Source organism: Halichoeres trimaculatus, unplaced genomic scaffold, assembly GCF_033239565.1.
Source record: "Halichoeres trimaculatus isolate MK-OKI-2021-1 unplaced genomic scaffold, fHalTri1.1 fHalTri1_scaffold_115, whole genome shotgun sequence".
In the NCBI taxonomy this organism is placed as follows: Eukaryota; Metazoa; Chordata; class Actinopteri; order Labriformes; family Labridae; genus Halichoeres; species Halichoeres trimaculatus.
In genome coordinates this window covers 2,107-21,860 of record NW_027437294.1, presented here as the reverse complement: position 1 = coordinate 21,860, position 19,754 = coordinate 2,107, and the positions used below count along the sequence as shown (strand labels likewise).

Below are 19,754 nucleotides of genomic sequence, written 5' to 3'. Positions count from 1 at the left end.
GACTGATTTGTACACTGTAAACCCAGATAAGTTGAGTTTTTCGTTGAAATGATTTAAACCTGTTACCTTAAAAAAAACTAAGAAATGAAATATAAAACCTTAAGTTAATTTAACTCAACATCTGAAGTAGTTACAATTATCATGGAAAATCATTCTACTGAATGTCTTCAATCAAATAAACCTGATGCCCATTTGTTGCAAATAAAAATATTTGGTAATGTTTAAAAAATGCTGTATATCACTGTTAAACATAACATGTTGACCTTTCTCAAAAGAGAAATATGGAAACTTGTTGCCTCCAAAAGGTAAAGTAATGCTAGAGTAACTCAGCTTTACTTGTCAATGAAGCCTGGAGAAACCAAGTGCTTATCTAAACTTGAAGCATGCCTCAAAGACGTAAGGTCATGGATGAGCAGAAACTTCTTACTGCTGAACTCAGAGAAGATTGAAGTCATTGGTCTTGGGCCCAAGTATCTCAGAGAGGCTTTCTTGAACAACATCACTGCCTTGGACGACATCAGCTTGGTTTCCAGCACCACTGTCAGGAACCTGGGAGTTCTTTTCGATCAGGACCTGTCCTTTAACTCTCACTTCCAACAGGTCTCAAGGACAGCATTTTTTCATCTTCCTAAAATCAAGAAAATTAGACACATCTTGGACAATGAAACTAGTCCATGCTTTTGTTTCTTCTTGGCTAGACTATTGTAACTCTCTTTCATCCAACTGTCCTAATAAGTCTATTAGGACTCTTCAGCTGGTTCAGAATGCTGCAGCTCGGGTACTGACTTGGACTAGAAGGAGAGAGCACATCTCTCCAGTGTTAGCGTCTCTACACTGGTTACCTGTAAAATCTAGGAAAGAGTTTAAAATTCTTCTTCTGACCTACAAAGCGCTTAATGGCATTGACCATCCGAGCTTGAAGAGCTAATTGTTCTGTGTTATCTGCCTAGGTCACTGCGTTCTCAACATGCAGGTCTACTCCTAGAAACCTAGGGTCTCTAAAAGTAGTATGGGAGGTCAAGCCTTTACTTATCAGGCCCCCCTTTTCTTTGGAATAAATTGCCGGTTGAAGTCCGAGGGCGTACACGGTCTCATCCTTTAAGAGTAGACTTGGAACTTTCTTTTTTGATAAAGCATAGTTATAACTTGGATCAGGTCTGAACCAGCTCTTAGTCATGCTGCTATAGGTTCAGACTGCCGGGGTGAAACTGACACACAGAGCTCCCATTTCCCTCTCTCTATCTGTCAGTCTAACTTCTAGTCTTACTGTCCTGTTATAGTTACTGACCATACACCTCTCTGGGAGGCTCTGAGTTTGTCTTGTAGGTTCCTCTGGATCGGTGAAAATGTTGTAAGCATAACAGGCCTGCAGGTAGTGCTATAACTGTCTTGTCCAGAAGCAGCTTTTGGGAGATCTCCACCAAAGTAGAGTTGAGCCGATTATCTGGTGTATTGGGGTATACCAAGTGCAAAAGTGGAGCAAGAGATGCACATTTTGTATGAAGACAGTCAGCAGATTTAGCACAATGAGCAGCTCAAGCACAACACGGTAGTTTGTGGCGATCGTAACAGCGGTACTGTTGTCCTGTTGTATACGCTGAGTGTGACGTCAGCGTTTCCACTGAAAACGCCGGCTGACTGTTAACATGGCAATGGTGTAGGCAGCTTTTCAGAAAAATCCCACTCTGGAGGCCATTTTCAAAAGTTTGTGTTTTAGGTCGGCTGAAACGCCATTTCCGTGTAAACACAAGGCTGAAACGCAACAAAACTTTTGCGTTTCACCCTAAAACCGTTGTCGTGTAAACGGCCCCTTTATCTTTCTCATCTAACCCATCACAGTCTCCTCAGATGTCGGTCTAACATGAGTCTGGTTCTGCCAGTTAAAGTGAAGTTTTTTCTTGCCATTTTAACTTACTAGATGCTGCAAAGTACTGTACTCATGGTGGGGTAAGATGAGATAAGACTCCTTATCTTGTCTTGATGTTGGGTTTCTGTTAATAAAATTCCATTGACATTCACAGGTCTAGACCTGTTAATGTTTCTGGAAAGTGTCCTTAGATGACGTTTGTTATGATTTGGCGCTATACAAATAAAGACTGATTGATTGAATGCTAACTTAAATAAAACCAGTAAATACAGCTAGATTACTTGGTTCCTTGGGATTTTTTTAAGTAAATGCAACTTAAGTAATGCTTTATGATAACTTGTTTTCTTGTTCTGCACTATAAAAAGTTTATGCTCAGCTGGGTCTTATATCCACAGCGTCCCCTCCTCTCTCATGGTTACAAAAAAATCAGTTCTAATTTCATAACTTTAGTAACTGTGATTGAGGAGTGAAGGAAGTAGATATGAGACCTCACTGTACATTGATACATTATTCCTCAGGGGCCACAGGTTGTTTGAGCCCCACAGCACTGACTGGTGATCTATGCTCCATGGTCATGGGTCTTGTACCTATTGACTTCTGCAGACTGCCTAATGCCAAATTCTGAGTTTAAGTGTGAAATCTATTTTTTGGGAGACACAGAAAGCCAGCCCATACCAGGTAGAGCATAGACAGCTGATCAATGCCACAAGGAGCAAGGACAGCTGGTCCATGCCATGAAAAGCACAGACAAACAGTCCATGCTCTGACACACAGACAAATGGTCCGTGTCAGGTGGAGCACAAACAGCTGGTGCCACTGCTGCACATCTAGAAGTTCAGCAGGGTCTCACATCGACTCTGCCCCCTTCTGACTCACGGTTACAAAACACACTCACAGAAACTAATGATTTTAAGTTGTGCTTACGTAAACAGTAACAAAAGTTAAATCTACTGATAAATCATCAGTTTCAACACTGAAAACTCAGACACTTGAGTAAATTGAACTTACTAACAATTTTAAAATTTTCATAGCTCAATCCAGTTGAGTAATTTGGACTTCGGGGTTTACAGTGTAAAGTTGATCTCAGAGAAACTTACCGAGCCTTCCTGCAGTTCCTCACAGCTGGAAGCAGTCTTCGTCGTCCCTCCCATGACGTGTTGTACTTCTTTAGATCTAACTCATCCAGAACTTCCTCTGACATCTGCAGCATGTAGGCCAAAGCAGAGCACTGGATCTCAGAGAGTACCCTCTCTAATCTGCTCTCTAACTTCAGGAACTCTTGGATCTCCTGATGGACTGAGGGGTCCTTCATCTCCATAAGACAGTGGAAGATGTTGATGCTTCTGTCAGGAGAGACCCAATAACTGTTCATCTTCTTCAGGTTGTTGATGACTGTGTGGATCATCTCTGGACTGTTGTCTGTGTGACCCAGCAGACCTCCTAAGAGTCTCCGGTTTGACTCCAGAGACAGTCCATGAAGGAAGCGAACAAACAGGTCCAGGTGGCCGTTTTCACTGCTCAGGGCTTCCTTCATAGCTTCTTCCAGGAGGTCTGCCACAGTTGAGATTTCCTCCACAAAGTCTCCATATGTGTAAGGGTGTAAGGTGTAGACTGCAGCCAGAAACTCCTGAACACTCAGATGAACAAAGCAGTAGACTGTTTCTTGGAAGATCACACTCTCTCTTTTGAAGATCTCTGTACAAACTCCTGAGTACACCAAAGCCTCTGAGACATCCAGACCACAGCTCTCCAGGTCTTCTTGGTAGAACAGGATGTTTCCTTCCACCAGCTGTTCAAATGCCAGCCTGCCCAGCTTCAGGAGAACTTCTCCGTCAGCCTCCATCAGCTCCTGAGGGCTGGTCTGATGAGCCTCAGCGTACTTCTTCTTCCTGTGAGTCTGAACCAGCAGGAAGTGTGAGTACATGTCAGTCAGGGTTTGGGGCAGCTCTCCTCTCTGCTCTGTGCTCATCATGTGATCCAGAACTGTAGCAGTGATCCAGCAGAAGACCGGGATCTGACACATGATGTGGAGGCTCCTGGAGGTCTTGATGTGTGAGATGATTCTGCTGGACTCATCTTCATCCCTGAACCTCCTCCTGAAGTACTCCTCCTTCTGGGCGTCAGTGAAGCCTCGTACTTCTGTCAGCCTGTCCACGTGTGAAGGAGGGATCTGATTGGCCGCTGCAGGTCGAGAAGTGATCCAGACCAGAGCTGAGGGAAGCAGGTTCCCCTGGATGAGGTTTGTTAACAGCACCTTTACAGAGCACTGCTGTGTGACATCAGACACACGCTGAGTGCTGTGAAAATCCAGAGACAGTCTGCTTTCGTCCAGGCCGTCAAAGATGAACAACAGTTTACAGACAGCCAGCGTCTCTGCTCTCAGCTTCTCTAATGTTGGATGGAAAACATGGAGCAGCTTTAGGAGACTGTAGCGCTCGTCTTTGATCAGGTTCAGCTCCCTGAATGGAAGCAGGACCAACAGACTGAGGTCCTGGTTTTCAGAGCCCTCTGCCCAGTCCAGAGTGAACTTCTGCACTGAGAAAGTTTTTCCAATCCCAGCCACGCCGTTTGTCAGGAGCACTCTGATGACTTTCTGCTGCTCAGGTAAGGCTTTAAAGATGTCCTGGATCTTGATGGGAGTGTCCTGGAGGATCTCCTTCTTAGAGGCTGTCTCCAGCTGCCTCACCTCATGTTGGGTATTCACATCTTCACTGGGTCCCTCTGTGATGTAGAGCTCAGTGTAGATCCTGTTGAGGAGGGTTCCACTTCCTGTTTCATCACTTCCTTCAGTCACACGTTCACATCTCCTCCTCACACTCACCTTGTGTTCATTGAAAAGCTCCTGCAGTTCAGCTGGCTCTGAAAAAGACCAATCAGAGTGAGACAAACAAAGAGAATGTGAAAATGAAGGGATCGTTTCCATTAGCTCATCAATATGAAAAGATGTGCACAGAGTCCTCTCAGCTCTCTGTGTCCATGTGTGCAAACTAAAGCAAAAAGCAAAGAGAGAAGAAAGTGAATGAAGAGACAGAGGACAAGCTCATCAAAGTCAGACATGTCAGCTCTGAGTTCTTCTGGCTTTGAGTTTTCTCTCAGAGGAGAAAACAGATCAAAGAAGAAACAGCAGAGAGATCTGCTGGAGCAGACAAAGCATCAGGTTACATTTCACCTGGCTTTGAAATGTACTGATAATCCTAAAAATCTTTGTGCTGTGTGACTGAATCATGTCAGCCTCTTCAATCCTAACCTTGTGTTTCACACCTCTTCACACACAGGTGTACAGGCTTCCTTTGTTCAGGGCTGCTCGGACGGCCTGTCTCAGCTCCAGGTCCTGGTCTGGGTCAGAGAGAAAGAAGTTCAAGTTAGCTTCTTTGTCTGGATGAATTCAGCCTTCAGTCTGTGATGTGTTTGATTTGAAGCCTCTTAGTTTCATAACGCAAATCCTGTTTTTCCTGTCTGACTGTTTGATCAATCACAGGCAGACATTCCTTGTGGTCTTGTGATCAACACAAAGCTCACACTGTCTGACTGTCTGTGGCTACTTCACAGTCAGAGCCTTCATTTTCACAGAGCTGAACTCACCGACTGATCCACATCTGTCCCTCTGCTCCCATCAGACAGGGAAGACTCCCCGCTGTGGGAGACAGACAGGAACTAGCAAAGACTTCAGGGTTTCAGCCGTGCTCGCATTTTCTACAAACATTCAGGAGAGGAAACAGCTCCAGGGTCTTACTGTGGCTCTGTGGGTCCAGGTTCATCAAAGAGGTTTAGACTACCAGTTCTGGACCAGTCACTCCTCAGGGACACACAGCTGGGTCCTGGAGACTCTGCTCCCTGTGCGCTGGACTGAAATCTGCAAAAGCAAACTTGTTCTTCTAAAGAACTCATATATCTTTGACAGTTCGTCTGAGAAAAGAGAAAAATTCAGTTCAACAATTTTATTTAGCAGAAGCTTTTTGTCCAAATCAGCATACACCACTGAGCTGGGGTTTGGTGCCTTGCTCACCTTGACAAAGCTCAAGGAATAGGACTGACACCTTTTCAGCTCTCAGCCTAGTTCCTAATCTTGGTCCATGCAGGTACTTGAACTAGCAACCCTCCAGTTACAACGTCAAATCACTATGGATTGAGCTAGTGCTGGACAGTGGCAGAAACTTGTCCCTTGGTCGTTTTGAAGATGGTGAAAGTATCAGCATAGACCACAGTTTATTATTATTATCCCTATTCTCACAGGATTAGTATGACGTGTGATGCTCTGGTAATTTAAGAATGACCCCCTGTTTTTGGTGTGATTCATTCTCACAGGATCAGTGAAACCTGTAAACAACTTGGTGTTTCTCCTGTTTCTGAGTGAAAATGCTGCACAGATCCACCATGCTTTAGAAGCAGCACCTCACTCTGCAGCTCACAGCCAGCTGTATATTTAGATCCGAGAAGAAGAAGACGCCCACATCCAGCTTCATTCAAACTGTGGCTGAATCTCAATGTGATAAACTGCAGTTTCCTCTCTGCTCTCTTCTTCACGGCTCTGGAAGAAACTTCTGAGTCGCTATAACATTGTAATGTGATACTGATGAGTGTTTTTTTCTCGTGTGGCAGCAATACTCTTCAGTAGAAACCCATCAGCAGGCTTTGTTGAAGTCTTTTCACTGACATAAAAGAATGACTAAAATTCTTCAGTGGTTTTGTAAAACTTACTAAAAAACCTCAAATGAAAGAGAAAATGTCTTAAGTTTTTTGTCTTTATCAATCTGTGTTTTACATAAACTCACTACTTTTACCGATCAGGAGTGCTGACAGGCTGCCAACACTAAATTCAATTTTCGTTTCTCTTTTTTCTAATGGAGTACAGCTTTAAAATTTTGTTACACTGCATAAAGACATAATTGAGTTTCATCAGCCTATAGCCTCAGTTTGCCCTGAATCAATAGAGGTGCTGCTCTTCACTTCACAGAGAAAAATGAGACCACAGTGAGTAAAAATATGTGGGGTTGAAGGGTTTTAAGCAGGCTTCAGCCCTAAAGCACGTTTTCAATGGCCAGTGTGACGGCAACCGTCCTTGAGCACAATTCACTTCTCTGCTTTGGCATGCTTCAGAGAGGTGGGCTTTGGCACGGTTTACTTCATGCACAAGCACAAGCAGGCGGACAGCGCGTGAGATCCACGACTTATGATCACCGCGAGTGCATCTCTCGACAGTCATTTTAAACAAAGCGGGGATGTTAGAGGGCTGTGTCGGGCAAAAACAACTTGAAGTCTAAAAGTCCATAAAAGTTGCAGCAGTGCTCTCTGTGTCTCATTTTGCTGCCTCTGATGAGATCACGCTTCATGCAAACAGACGTTTCACCAGTGGCGAACCGTGGCCCCAGCCACTGGGCCTTCAGTAGGACCATGGGACCACACGTGGCAATAAACAATCAAAAAAATAAATAAAAACAATAGCCAGAATCATGTGACATGGAAGTTTAGTATATTGATAGTTTTGTGGGATTATTAATTTATCATGTGCCTGAACACTGCAACACCTAACACAACTTCAAACAATTAAAAAATTACGATATAAAAAAAAAAAAAAAAAACAGAGTTTCAAGTAATCCAGCAACCACACAGTCTTCTCCATTACTTTCCGCCATTTCTCTTCACGTTCTGCCAACTAGATCTTCTCTTTTCTCCTCACTCACTCACAGCTACAGTTAGGCGCTTATCCATTAAAGTGATACTCTGGGATGGAACAAGTTGGGTCCTTTCACAAGGTTTAGGGCAGAAATTACCCCTACAGCAGTGTTTTTGTGCAGCAGAAGCCCAGAGCGCTCGCACCCAACACCCCCTCCCTGCTCGTCAGCCGGTTTCCTCTGCAGTCAGACGGGGCCATATTTTACTTGACCAAAAACACAAATAAACGGACTCCCACCGAAAAAATCTGATATCAGTCTGCATTCACGCTTTATTGAGAGAATTTTCAGTGTGTTACTTTCACACAGAAACACCGCTAAATAAGGCTCTAATTCTCATCGTGTCTCTGCGTCCTGGCAGACTACCTGCATTTGTTCATATCTGGCACGCCGCGCGCGCGCGCGGACTAATACACTAAGTGGTGAGCGCCTCGTAGCCAGCTGCGGCTCTGCAGCGGAGGTAGCGCCATTTTACGACACGATGAAAACTAGAGCCTTATTTAGCTGTGCTTTTGTGAGACAATCAGCATGGAACAAGAGTGCCGCAACATTGGCCAGCAGGAGACAGGGCCAGGAAACCTGGTTCACCTTGTATTTAGCTGCTGACATTAGCATAATGGGCTCACTCTGTTAGCTCTGCAAAGGCCATGAACTGCTTCTTTAGTCAGCAGCAAAGCTGGACAGGCATGTCTGATAATCTACATTAAGGAGCAATAAAACAGAGAAACCAACGCTGTTTACAACAATTTCATTTCAATTCTCTCATGAATATGATGGTGTGCTCCGAAACAGCGCATCAGTGCCAACCTGCTGCACACTGAGAGACTCCAAGAGCAGAAGAAATAAACAGGTGTTTCCATGTTCACGTCTTTGCAGGAACAAAAGTCATATTGATTAAGTGTTAGTGTTTGAATCATGAAGATTTATTGCTGTTACTATGGAAACTACAGGCGCAGTTAAACTGTGTTAAACTGTTCGTGGTTCTCTGCTCTGCTGAGAGGCTCAGAGCGCTCAGCGCTGACACACACATGGAGCACGGCACACGCAACCAAGACTCAAACACCTCAGTGAAGAGGGATGATGGACCAACATCTATAACATCTGTTAATGACATGCCATGTAAGGACGAGACACAGCTGATAGGGGGCCCCACCACATCACTGTGGAACAGGCGGTGGGACCAGAGCGCGCTAAGAGCGATGGGAGCTGAATAGCCAGCACAAGAGCTTGTGGAAGGGGAATAACATGAGATATGACAGTTTACCGCTGTTCTTCAATTCCATATCATAATGAAGTTGGCCCACAGTATACCGTGGACAACAGTAGAGTGGCCAGCACTAGATGAAGCTAGTGATGCTCTGACAGTGAGAAGAACTGAAAGCTGATAGCTGACAATAAGCTGTAAACATGCTGTTCTCAATGATCAAAAGAGTTCAGTGTGTCTGCTTTCAGCAGTGGTGGACAAAGCTCCACTCCACTACTTGAGTCAAAATGTTGATCCTCATGGTCACATCTTACCCCGCTACAAAGAAAAGAGGATTAGTCTAAATGTTATTCAAGTTAGAGTACTAAAGTACTTCCTTTGAAAAAGACAGGAGTATTTCGAAGTACAAATTCCATGTCCACCTCCGTGGCCACCACCTTATTGTGGTGGAAGGGTTTGAGTGCCTCAATGATCCTAGGAGCTATGTTGTCAGGGGGCAACCGCTCCTGGAAGGGTTTTTTAAGGCAAACAGGTCCTCGGTGAGGGGCCAGACAAAAAGCGGTCAAAGACCCCTAGTGATGAGTACTAACAGGATTCAGTTCACCCTGGCTGGAGGGTCACCAGTGCCTCACCCTGGAGCCAGGCCTGGGGTTGGGGCCCGCAGGTGAGTGCCTGGTGGCCGGGCCTTCACCCATGGGGCCTGGTCGGGCCAAGCCCAAATGGGTGACATGAGTCCATCCTTCTGTAGACCCACCACCTGCAGGAGGAGCCATAGGGGTCCGGTGCAATGTGGATCAGGCGGTTGTCAAAGGCGGAGGCCTTGGCAGCCTGATCCCAGGTTACGGAAACTGGCTTTTGGGACATGGAACATCACCTCTCTGATGGGGAAGGAACCTAAGCCGGTGCAGGAGTGAGAGAGATACCGGCTAGATATAGTTGGGCTCACCTCAACGCATAGCTTGGGCCAATCTTCTCGGGAGGGTTGGACTCTCTTCTTTGCTGGCGTTGCTCCAGGTGAGCAGGTGTGTGTTTACTTGTAGCTCCCCAGCTCTCTGCCTGCGTGTTGCAGTTTTCCCCGATGGAAGAAAGGGTTGCTTCTTTGTGCCTTAGGGTGGGAAAATGGGTCCTGAGCTGTTGTTTGTGCCTACCCACTAAATAGCAGCTCAGAGTACCCACCTTTTTTGGAGTCCTTGAGACGGGTGCTGGAAAACACCCCAACTGGAGACTCTATTGTCCTACTGGGGGATTTCAACGCTCATGTGGGCAATGACAGCATGACTTGGAGGAGCGTGATTGGGAGGAACAGCTTGCCTGATCTGAACCAGAGCAGTGTTCAGTTGTTGGACTTCTTTGCTAGTCACAGTTTGTCCATAACTAACACCATTTTCGAACATAGGGGTGTTCATAAGTGCACCTGGCAACAGGACACCCTAGGTTGCAAATCAATGATCGACTTTGTAGTATCACCTGATCTGCAGCCATATGTTCTGGACACTTGGGTGAGGAGAGGAGCAGAGCTGTCAACTGATCACCACCTGGTAGTGAGTTGGATCAGATGGCGGGGAAGATGCTGGACAGACCTTGCAGACCTAAATGAAGAGTGAGGGTTTGCTGGGAACGCCTGGCTGAGTACAATGTAAGTTTTGAACACTGGACCAGCTCTATAACCTTGCAAGGGTGCTAGAGGGGGCATGGGAGTTTGCCCAACCAGTCCACATGTGCTTTGTGGACTTGGAAAAGGCTTTTGACTCTGTCCCCTGAGGTATCTTGTGGGGTGTGCTTCGTGAATATGAAGTAGATGGCCCGTTGTTACAGGCAGTTTAGTCTCTGTATTTCCAGAGTGAGAGCTTGGTCCGTATCCCCAACAGTAAGAGCGCGGTCACACTGACCATCCAAACCGTGCCGTGCTTAAGCACGATTGCCCCCCCACAGCTCTGTTTTCCAGCTGGAGAGTACGGCCAGCAGTCACACTACCCCAATATGAACCAGACTTTAGCGGGTATCATACACGTGCACAACCCGCCTATGTCATCGTGAAGCATCTGTTTACATGAAGCATGATCTCATCAGTGTCAGCACAATGATACACAGAGAGCACTGCTGCAACTTTTGGACTTATGGTGAGTCGTTTATGGCCAACACAGCCCTCTAACGCCCCCGCTTTGTTTAAAATGATTGTCGAGAGATGCGCTCGCGGCGATCATATGTAATGGATCGCACGCGCTGTCCGCCTGCTTGTGCTCGTGCATGTAAACCGTGCCGAAGCCCACCTCTTCGAAGCATGCCAAAGCACGAAAGCGAATCGTGCTTGAGCTCAGCACTGTTGCGGTCACACTTACCTTTCCAAATGTCCTTTACGGCACCAGTGTGACCGCGTCCTAAGTCAAACTTGTTCACAGTCAGGGCTGGACTCCACCAGGGCTGCCCTTTGTCACCCATTCTGTTCATTACTTTTATGGACAGGATTTCTAGGCCCAGTCAAGTGGCGGAGGGAGTCAGGTTCGGGGGTCTCAGGATCCCATCTCTGCTTTTTGTGGATCATATGGTCCTGTTGGCTTCATTGAACGCTGACCTCCAGTTTGCACTGGGGCAGTTTGTAGCCGAGTGTGAAGCAGCCGGGATAAAGATCAGCACCTGTAAGTCTAAGGCCATGGTTCTCAGTCGGAAAAGGGTAGACTGCCCACTCCAGGTTGGGAGAGAGTCTGTTCCCCAAGAGGGGGAGTTCAAGTATCTTGGGGTCTTGTTCAATAGTGAGGGGGAAATGGAGTGAGATTGACAGACAGCGTCCACAGTGATGCGGACGCTATACTGGTCTATGGTGGTGACGAGAGAGTGGAGCTAGAAGGCAGAGCTCTCAATTTACCGGTCAATCTACAATCCAACCCTCACCCATGGCCACGAGCTGTGGGTAGTGATCAAAAGTAACAGATCGCAGACACAAGCGGCTGAAATGAGCTTTCTCTGCAGGGTGTCTGGGCTCAGCTCTGGAGATAGGGTTCGGAGTTCGGACCCTTGGGAGGTGTTTCGGGGCATGGCCAAGACCCTGGGGCAGACCTAGGACATGGCGGAGAGATTATGTCTCTCAACTGGCCTGGTATCCCCTCAGAGGAGCTGGTGGACGTGGCTGGGGATGGCACTGCTGCCCCCCGCAGCCCGGACCTGGTTGCGGTGGAAAGTGGTGGAAAATGAAATGAACTGAAAGTCCATGTCCTAATGTCAGGATATTGCTGTGTTGTTTTCTCAGGGCTTTTACAGAAGCTTGGAACCAGCCAATGAAGTACTGACTTCCTGATGTACAAAGTACAACTCTGCTTTCAAGAACTCCTCATCCTGTTGAACCACTCGGCCCATTGCTAACATAACACATGCCTTATTAAAATCTGTAAACCGCACACAACATCCAGCCTGCATTTTTGCATGTCTGTGTAAAGTGATGGAAATCCCTAAAACACTGGTTCATTCCAAACTATCTTTTTTCTTTTTTTCTTTTTGTGATGTCATAGCCAGAGAACACTGACTGAGAACACTGCTGCTTTGTCTCCATTGGCTGTTTGCCTACACTGTTGCTGCTTGGTTTTAACAGACTGCTCTGCTGCTGCTTCGGCTCGTGGCTCACCGGGCTGTTGGCTTGCTGCTATTTAAATCTTAGTGGTCTGTCTTCTGTGCTTTTCTGTCAGGCTAGCCTTTCTTGAGGAGACAGACAGCACATCCAACTCCTTTTCTTTTTTTTTCAGTTTAAGATATAGTGATTCTAAGCATGTGAATGAGTGGTGGGGATTTATATCCATTTTTGCTTATTTACATTTGCATAAGTTTACCCTTTTTGTTTAGATTAGGTTTTTGTCTTGGTTTAGGATCATTTTGACTCAGTTATACCTTTTGCTCCATGGTTTTCTTATTTGATTTGGGGTATTTTGTGGGTTTTCTTTGGGTAATCTTTCCTTTCATTTGTCCATAAGTTTTGTTTTGTTTAAATTGTGCAATAAAGTTGCTCTGTTCAATTGTTTAACCTTCAAATCAGTTAACATAATTTTGTTATTTTTGTTTAATTGCTATATTGCTTTGTTTTGACCCCACTAATTGTTTTATTCCCTTTTTTCGTTTGCTGAGGACCAGTGGTTTTGGTGGTGGTTTGGGTGGTGATACCCCCACTTTTGCGTGCTGTGCTCCCCTGGGATTTGGTTATTTCACAACACTGAGTGTGTGTCACATGTGCTTGGGTGCTTTTGGTTTGTTTTGGTGGCTCCCTCCCCCCTTCACTAGCCCATTGTCCATAAGCCTCAGCACCTGATTAGGTTTACCTTTCCCCTTTCTTGTGTGTGTGTGGTGTTTTAAAAAGACTTTTAAAACTTGTTATTTATAACATCTATTTTTATAGTGTGAACCATGTCTCAAGCCTCCTGAGTATAATGAACCTGTGTGTGCTTTGAAAGGGAAGAGCAAAATAAATTAATTCTCTGGGCGAAACTCCCAGGGTGGCGTTGCCCGGTGCTTTGAAAATCTCTCTAAACAGGTGTAAGCTAGTATTCCTCCACAAGCTATAGCTGCCACACATATTTTTCAGCAGATTGCTTAAAAACTGTGCCTGAACTTTTTCTCTGCCAGAATGACATTAACTGTGTGAGCAACTCACTGAGCAAACTGAACAAACTGTGACTTTTCACTGTGGCTCTGACTGACAGAGGAAATAGCTGCTAGTTTACGATTCTATATTACATTGATCATATGAAGTCAGTGATTGTATAATTCTACGGGCATAGTTCACCTCACCTCTGGTTTATTTTTAACTGTTTGTGACTCTCTGCTCTGCTGTGAGGATTGTTGCCTGTGCATGGCGCTGACACACATAGGGAATACAGTAACGTCACCCCGGTTTGAGAAGCACTGCCCTAAATGATGAGTGAAATCTCCATCATGGAGCTGAGATATGGCCATGAGTATGCTGCTTTCTCAGCTGGAGTTTCTTCTGCCATCACCAAGTTTTGTTTGAATGACGATGGGAGAGCTTTATACACAGAGCCAGAATGACATCTTTCCAAATCCATCCCAGGTATGAGCCACTGTGATTGGTTCCTTTCTGTGATGAGCACAGCTTGCATTTAAGACAAAGAAAAACCATTAGTGAGAGTCTTACCTTGGCTCTGAGGGTCCAGGTTCATTACTGAAGCTTGGTCCAGCAGACCCTGCTCTGTCCTCTTCCTCTGATCTCACACTCATGCTCTGGTCTGAAGTCAGTCTGAGAGGTTGAACACAAACACTCAGTGACAGCTCGACTCCTGAACTGATCCAAATGTTGGATTAACACTCAGCACGCTTCACTTTTCTGTTCTCTCTGAATCTCCATGGAGACTGAACGTCCTGAACACCTTTACCTTCCCTGCTGTCATCAATCTGAATCAGAGAACCAGTCTTACTTAGACCTCCTCTATCTACAGGAAATCACCTGATGCCTCTCTGTTTTAGGCTGTGTCTTTGTGTGTGTGTGTGTGTGTGTGTGTGTGTGTGTGTGTGTGTGTGTGTGTGTGTGTGTGTGTGTGTGTGTGTGTGTGTGTGTGTGTGTGTGTGTGCGTGTTTGACTCTCAAAGGTCAGACCATAAACCCCTCTCTCAAACATCTCTTTAACCCTTTAACAACCTCTTCTTTTGACCTTTTAACTAAATCTGTTATTGAACCTTTCCCCAAGTCCCAAATCAGGGACTTTAGAGTTCCATTGAGCTATAGGGGGATTGGTTTCCTCATGTGTGTCTATAAACTTTACTCTGACTGTGAGCCATCTGATTGATTGGCTAAAGACCAAAATGGATTTCCAAAGCAAAGAGCTCGTATCCATCACAGATATTCTTTATCCATAACAGTCTGAGCTGCAGGATAAGCGGTGAGCTCCACATTTGGTTGTTTCAGAGATTTCCAGAACGCCTTTCACTTTTTTGATCAGGACTTTCTCGCTTGTTTGGGTTTGGGTACACAAGTTTCACTTCAGTGGGGAGCGCGAGGGAAATCCGTCTGTGAAGGAGAACTACTAGAAAACACTTTCAGAAATAAAAACTGATGTTTTTAGATTAATATTTAGATCCTTGAATTAGATATGACACCAAGAATGTTTCTAACATTTCACTCTTCTTCTGCCAATCTGTAAAATACTTTGCTATGAAAGTGTGAGCTGTCAGCTGATTTCTCCCTGTAAAAAAATGTGTTTCCTTTATCAGTTTACTTAAAAAAATCTAAAAATAGAGGGGCGGATATCAGTTTTTAATGCACTCCCATGTCCATGATAAAGTCTCTGCAGAGAACATTCAAACGACGCTGAATCAAACTTTTAGCCTGGGTATTTTTAAGGAAGCTGTATTGATTACAGAATTCACTGTGAAGATTATTATTTCACACCTCAAAAAATTATATGAACGTGAAAAGTGACTATTTAACAAAAGACATTCATTTACATGAGATCATAACCTATTTGCTCGTCTCCTGGAACTTAAAACTTAGAAGGGTGGAACTTATGTATAAAAAATAACTTTTTTTTTTATTGATATACATCAGGGATGGGCAACTTTAATGACAGAGAGGGCCACAAGTTTTTTTTTTTTTTTTTTTTTTTTCCCAGCACTAACCGGGGGCCACATATTAACCTACATTTTTATCATTGTCTGGGCCACAAAATAAAAAATAGATTTTAAGAAAAAAAAAAATCAGAACAGCAACATATACTGTTATGGTAACTGTTTTGGGCGTTCATACTGACACATGAGCTTATTCTTTGGTGCAGTTTCACATCAGTTTGGACAATGTTTAGAGACAAAGTTTTGGCGCCATTTGTTCTGTAGCTTATGTGTCATGTCTCTCTTGATGACGTCTGTTGCAGAAACTAACAGGCATAAAATCCATTCTTTGTATGTTTGGTAGCAGAGGCACAGAGGAGATCTTAGAAGACATTTCATGTGTTTTTGTCTTCTTACAGGGATGTGTTTAAAATATCAATCTCCTATTTCTGTTCAGACATCCAGCTGCATGTAATTGTTTATTTTGTCCACTAGATGTCACAGTTGTTCTGTCTAACATTTTTTTCTATGCTTTCACTGTATCTATTCAAATTTGGGAAAAGGAGTCCTTAGTCTGAGCTGATGCAGTATTGACAGATAGTATTTTAGAAATTCTTTGAACATGCAAGGACAACCTGTTTCACTGTTAAACAGTGAACTGTATGGTACTGCCTACCATGCCTCCGTGAGGTTCATAAAGTATAAACCTCTGACTCATCATTGTGAGTTGTACCTTTGGATGGCCTGCTCTGGTGACCTTGAGGCTCACACATTACTACACTTTTGTCGGCTTTTTATGTGTTTTCATCATGCAGAAAGGTACCGGACAGTACTCCCTGCGCTCTCAGGACCTCATTATGCTCTCTATCTCAAACACTCAGACTGAAATTGGGAAAAGGGCGTTTGGCTACTCTGCACCCTCATCTTGGAGCGAGCTACAGAATGACTTAAAGCTCAAGGAGCTGGTGTCTTTGAATGTTTTTAAATCTAAAATGAAGGACATGGAGGTTGGTTCTAGGAGATGCTAGTGTTTTACCTCAATTGTTTGAATAGTTGTTTCCTGGAACGTGATTTTAATCCACTAACTTGTGTTTTATTGATTGTGCTTTGTCTCTTTTTGTGAGTCTTGTCTGTAACTTTGTGTTTTGCTGCTGGCTGTCTTGGCCAGGTCTCCCTTGAAAAAGAGGTTTTTATTCTCAATGGGACCAACCTGGTTAAATAAAGGTTAAATTAAAAAATAAATAAATCATTAGTTTATGCTGTGGAATATTCCAGACTGCACACTGTTAAAAAAAGACGAAAAAAAAAGTAATTTTACAGGAAATAATGTGTGTAATTCTAACAGATTTTTCCTGTTTTCCCATGAAACAACAAAATGCAAGTAGATGTCTTCAGTAATTTTACACTGTAAACCACCCCCCCCCCCCCCCCCCCAAAAAAAAAAAAAAAAAAAAAAAAAACTAATTTTATGGGTATTAACCCCTAATATTTAACTGAAGAAAGTGAAAAATCCCACACACTGGTCAACTTCCAGACAGGAAAAAAAAATTAATAATGCAACATTCCGATCATAGACCTTTGTTAAGCAAATGTTTGTGCCAGCCAATGAAGCCATCTTAAAAAGGAGTGGCTGTGTGGCTCCAACCAATCACTTCTCAGCGTGTAAAAGGTTTAAAAGTTAAAATACAATGAGAACTCATTGACAAATTACAAAACATTTAAAGGGAACAATGTCAAAACATGTCGTGACTGAGTACATTGATAAAAACTAGTGACCTCAGTCAGTCATGATCAATCTCATTATAGGAACAGACAAAAAGAGGAACTAATACTCATAACTGCAAGAATTAAAAAAAAAAAAAATTGCAATAAATGCTTACACATGTGAGTAAGCACAAAACAATAGGTCGATTAAAAAAATCATCAAAAGACCTGATGGTGTGGAAACCAACATATGAGGCTTAAAACCAGTGTTAGGGCGAATTTAAAGGCTAAACATACAGCTATTCATTTCATATGATATTTGTGAGATTCTAGTTGAAGTAATTTCAGCCAGACCTGCAGCAGGCTTGTTCTCGGAAAAGGTGCTTGTGAGAGAGGTCAGAGGTGAGTTTCTCAGCAGCGAAAAACAATACTCGAAACCTTTGCCAAAACGTTCCACCCTGATAGGAGAGTACAGGAAATCTCATGCCGTGACCAGTGGTAGTTTGGCTGCAGCCAAACTATCCCCATAGTGACGAGTTGGCAAAAACAGACACATGATGACGTCACTGAAACCTTCCATAAAGATACATGTTTGAAGCTGAGGGGAGTCGGTCCGTCCATCTACCATGATTGCTGTGTTTCGAGCTGTGTGACTTCAATAAAACCCGCAAAGGCTGCCAAGTTGATTCTGTCGTCTCATCATTGATATATGTGTATTTGCATCTGGGAAATCCTTAACATAAGTGGCGTCATCGAATTTCGGTCTGATTGGGAGCCGGAGCGTTGGTCTCTCCAGGCAGGTGAAATCTGTGCCGGCACAAAAGGTAGGAGAAATTTTATTCTCAATTTTAAGAGTGATTTCACTGTGTGGTGAGACTAACTTTTGCTTTGGCTCTCTCTCACATAAAAGAACCTGTGGACACAGAATCAGCTTCAGCCTGTTATTCATGTGCACATGAAGGCTGCTTGAAAACGTGTCAGTAGGACACCTAAATTGTGAGACGGACAAATTAATCATTGGGATTGAAGCAGCAGAAAGCTTGGCCAAGCATTTAGAGTAAGGTTGTTAAAGATATGCTGGGCCTCAGTGGTATGGCTGTCGAGCATACACTGGAGGCCAGCTCGTGAGACAAGATACAGAAAAGTGGTATTGGAGAGCCATTGACCACTGTGTGTGTGTGTGGTTTTTGAAGTCGACTGCCTGGCCCGGGCCTGTTTAAACACGATGAGGTTTGACTGAAATCAGAGATACAGCTCAAGAGGAGCGAGTGAGAGTCTGAACGGTGTTGACCCATTAGGACCTTGCTCATGTTAAGTGCCGTGATCGGGGGCCGACCTTTTAGGGCTCGAAAGGCGCTCACCTTACCGGTTGCGGACTTTTCTAATATAATTTATACGTGGAGAAATTCACTATTTCAGGAGCAGTGAGATGCTGCTGGGCTGCACTGCGAATGCAGAAAAGTTGCAGTAGCACTGGCTGTTAAAGCCCTAGGAAATTCATTTCAGTCCTTAGGAGGGGCTCTTATAGTACATAACAAACCTAGACAAAAAGCTAGCTATAAGGGGGGTGCGGCAAACCTTGAATGAATAAAATACTATTTGGCAAAGGATAATTGGATACTGGAGAGAACAAATCTATAAGGAAGGAGTTGTCAGATCTGCAACTCCTCTCCCAATTGCCACCGACTAAAACACGTCTGATCAACGTGTTAAGTACACAGACATCTGCCTTTATATAAAATATCTCCAGTCAAAAAAAAAAAAAAAAAAAAGAGAGAGAAAAACATACAAAACAATATTGCATGACCAAGACGACCGACTCTTGACTGCTGACGGACTAGACGGACTGAATGAGCGTCTCGTTCACCTTAACACTAACTTCATGTGCTATGCTGATGTGCTCCGTATTGTGCAAAGATTAGGGGCTTGTGTATGCCAAACTGAACATAAATCTCATGTACTGTGGAAAAACTGGGAATTGTGGGCCTAGGGCCTTAGATAAAACCAAAAAGTATATAATAGCACGTGTTAAGCTTTTCTGAGCAAGAAAAGGTGGATGTGTGAAGTGTAAGAGCAAATAGAGAGAATGTGAGTAAGTGTGGATGTGATAAAGTTGAAATCAAGACAGCTGGGAATGGCACACGGAGAGAATTGAGGAAGTTGCCTGTTTGACGGTCAAAACTAGACTGAGGATTCAGGAAGTAGAGTTGGGAGGAGCGTGTTACACAAATAGAAAGCTACACTTAGACACCAGGCTTTTCCCGCCTTATACGCTGAAGGCTTTTCCTGCGGCCTGCTCTCTTTACTCGCCCCCTCCCTTCGTGAGAAGCCCTCCCTTTCTCTCCTCAACAACTTTCGGAGCTGGGACAGCATCTGGGAAATCCTTAACACCAGTGGCGCCGTTAGGCCTAATTTGAGGGGCTGAAGCCCCCCCTGAAGTATCATCAAGCCCCTCTAAATGATTTGAGGTGATTTCAACATACTACTCACACCCACTGTGGTTTTTCGCAGATGTGAAATTGCAAACAACACGAGTCTTTTGAATAGCTTTTCAAATGAACGGTGAGAACCAATTGACAGTTGTGAGTGAGCTGTTCGTTCTGAAATGTGCAGGCAATTTGTATTCAGTAATGGCCTGCAAACAAAGGGCTGACACAGAGCAGCGAATCAGTTATTTTTGTTCACTGAAAAGCGCTGTTCAAAAGAGTCGACTCGTTCGAGAACGTCCCATCTCTCGCGAAAACCATCCTGGTACTAGGACAACTAAA

At 44.2% G+C, this 19,754-nt stretch overlaps 1 protein-coding gene across 1 annotated transcript; it reads right to left on the bottom strand.

Moving 5' to 3' along the window:
- Positions 1 to 558: 558 nt before the first annotated feature.
- On the bottom strand, positions 559 to 11,182 carry LOC141787026 (NLR family CARD domain-containing protein 3-like). The gene is made up of 5 exons (XM_074665325.1): positions 11,083 to 11,182; positions 9,376 to 9,500; positions 9,117 to 9,249; positions 2,965 to 4,726; positions 559 to 628 (listed from the first exon to the last, which is right to left on the bottom strand). The coding sequence occupies exons 1-5, from the start codon at positions 11,180 to 11,182 to the stop codon at positions 604 to 606; spliced, it is 2,145 nt and encodes a 714-aa protein (XP_074521426.1). The 3' UTR covers positions 559 to 603.
- Positions 11,183 to 19,754: the final 8,572 nt, after the last annotated feature.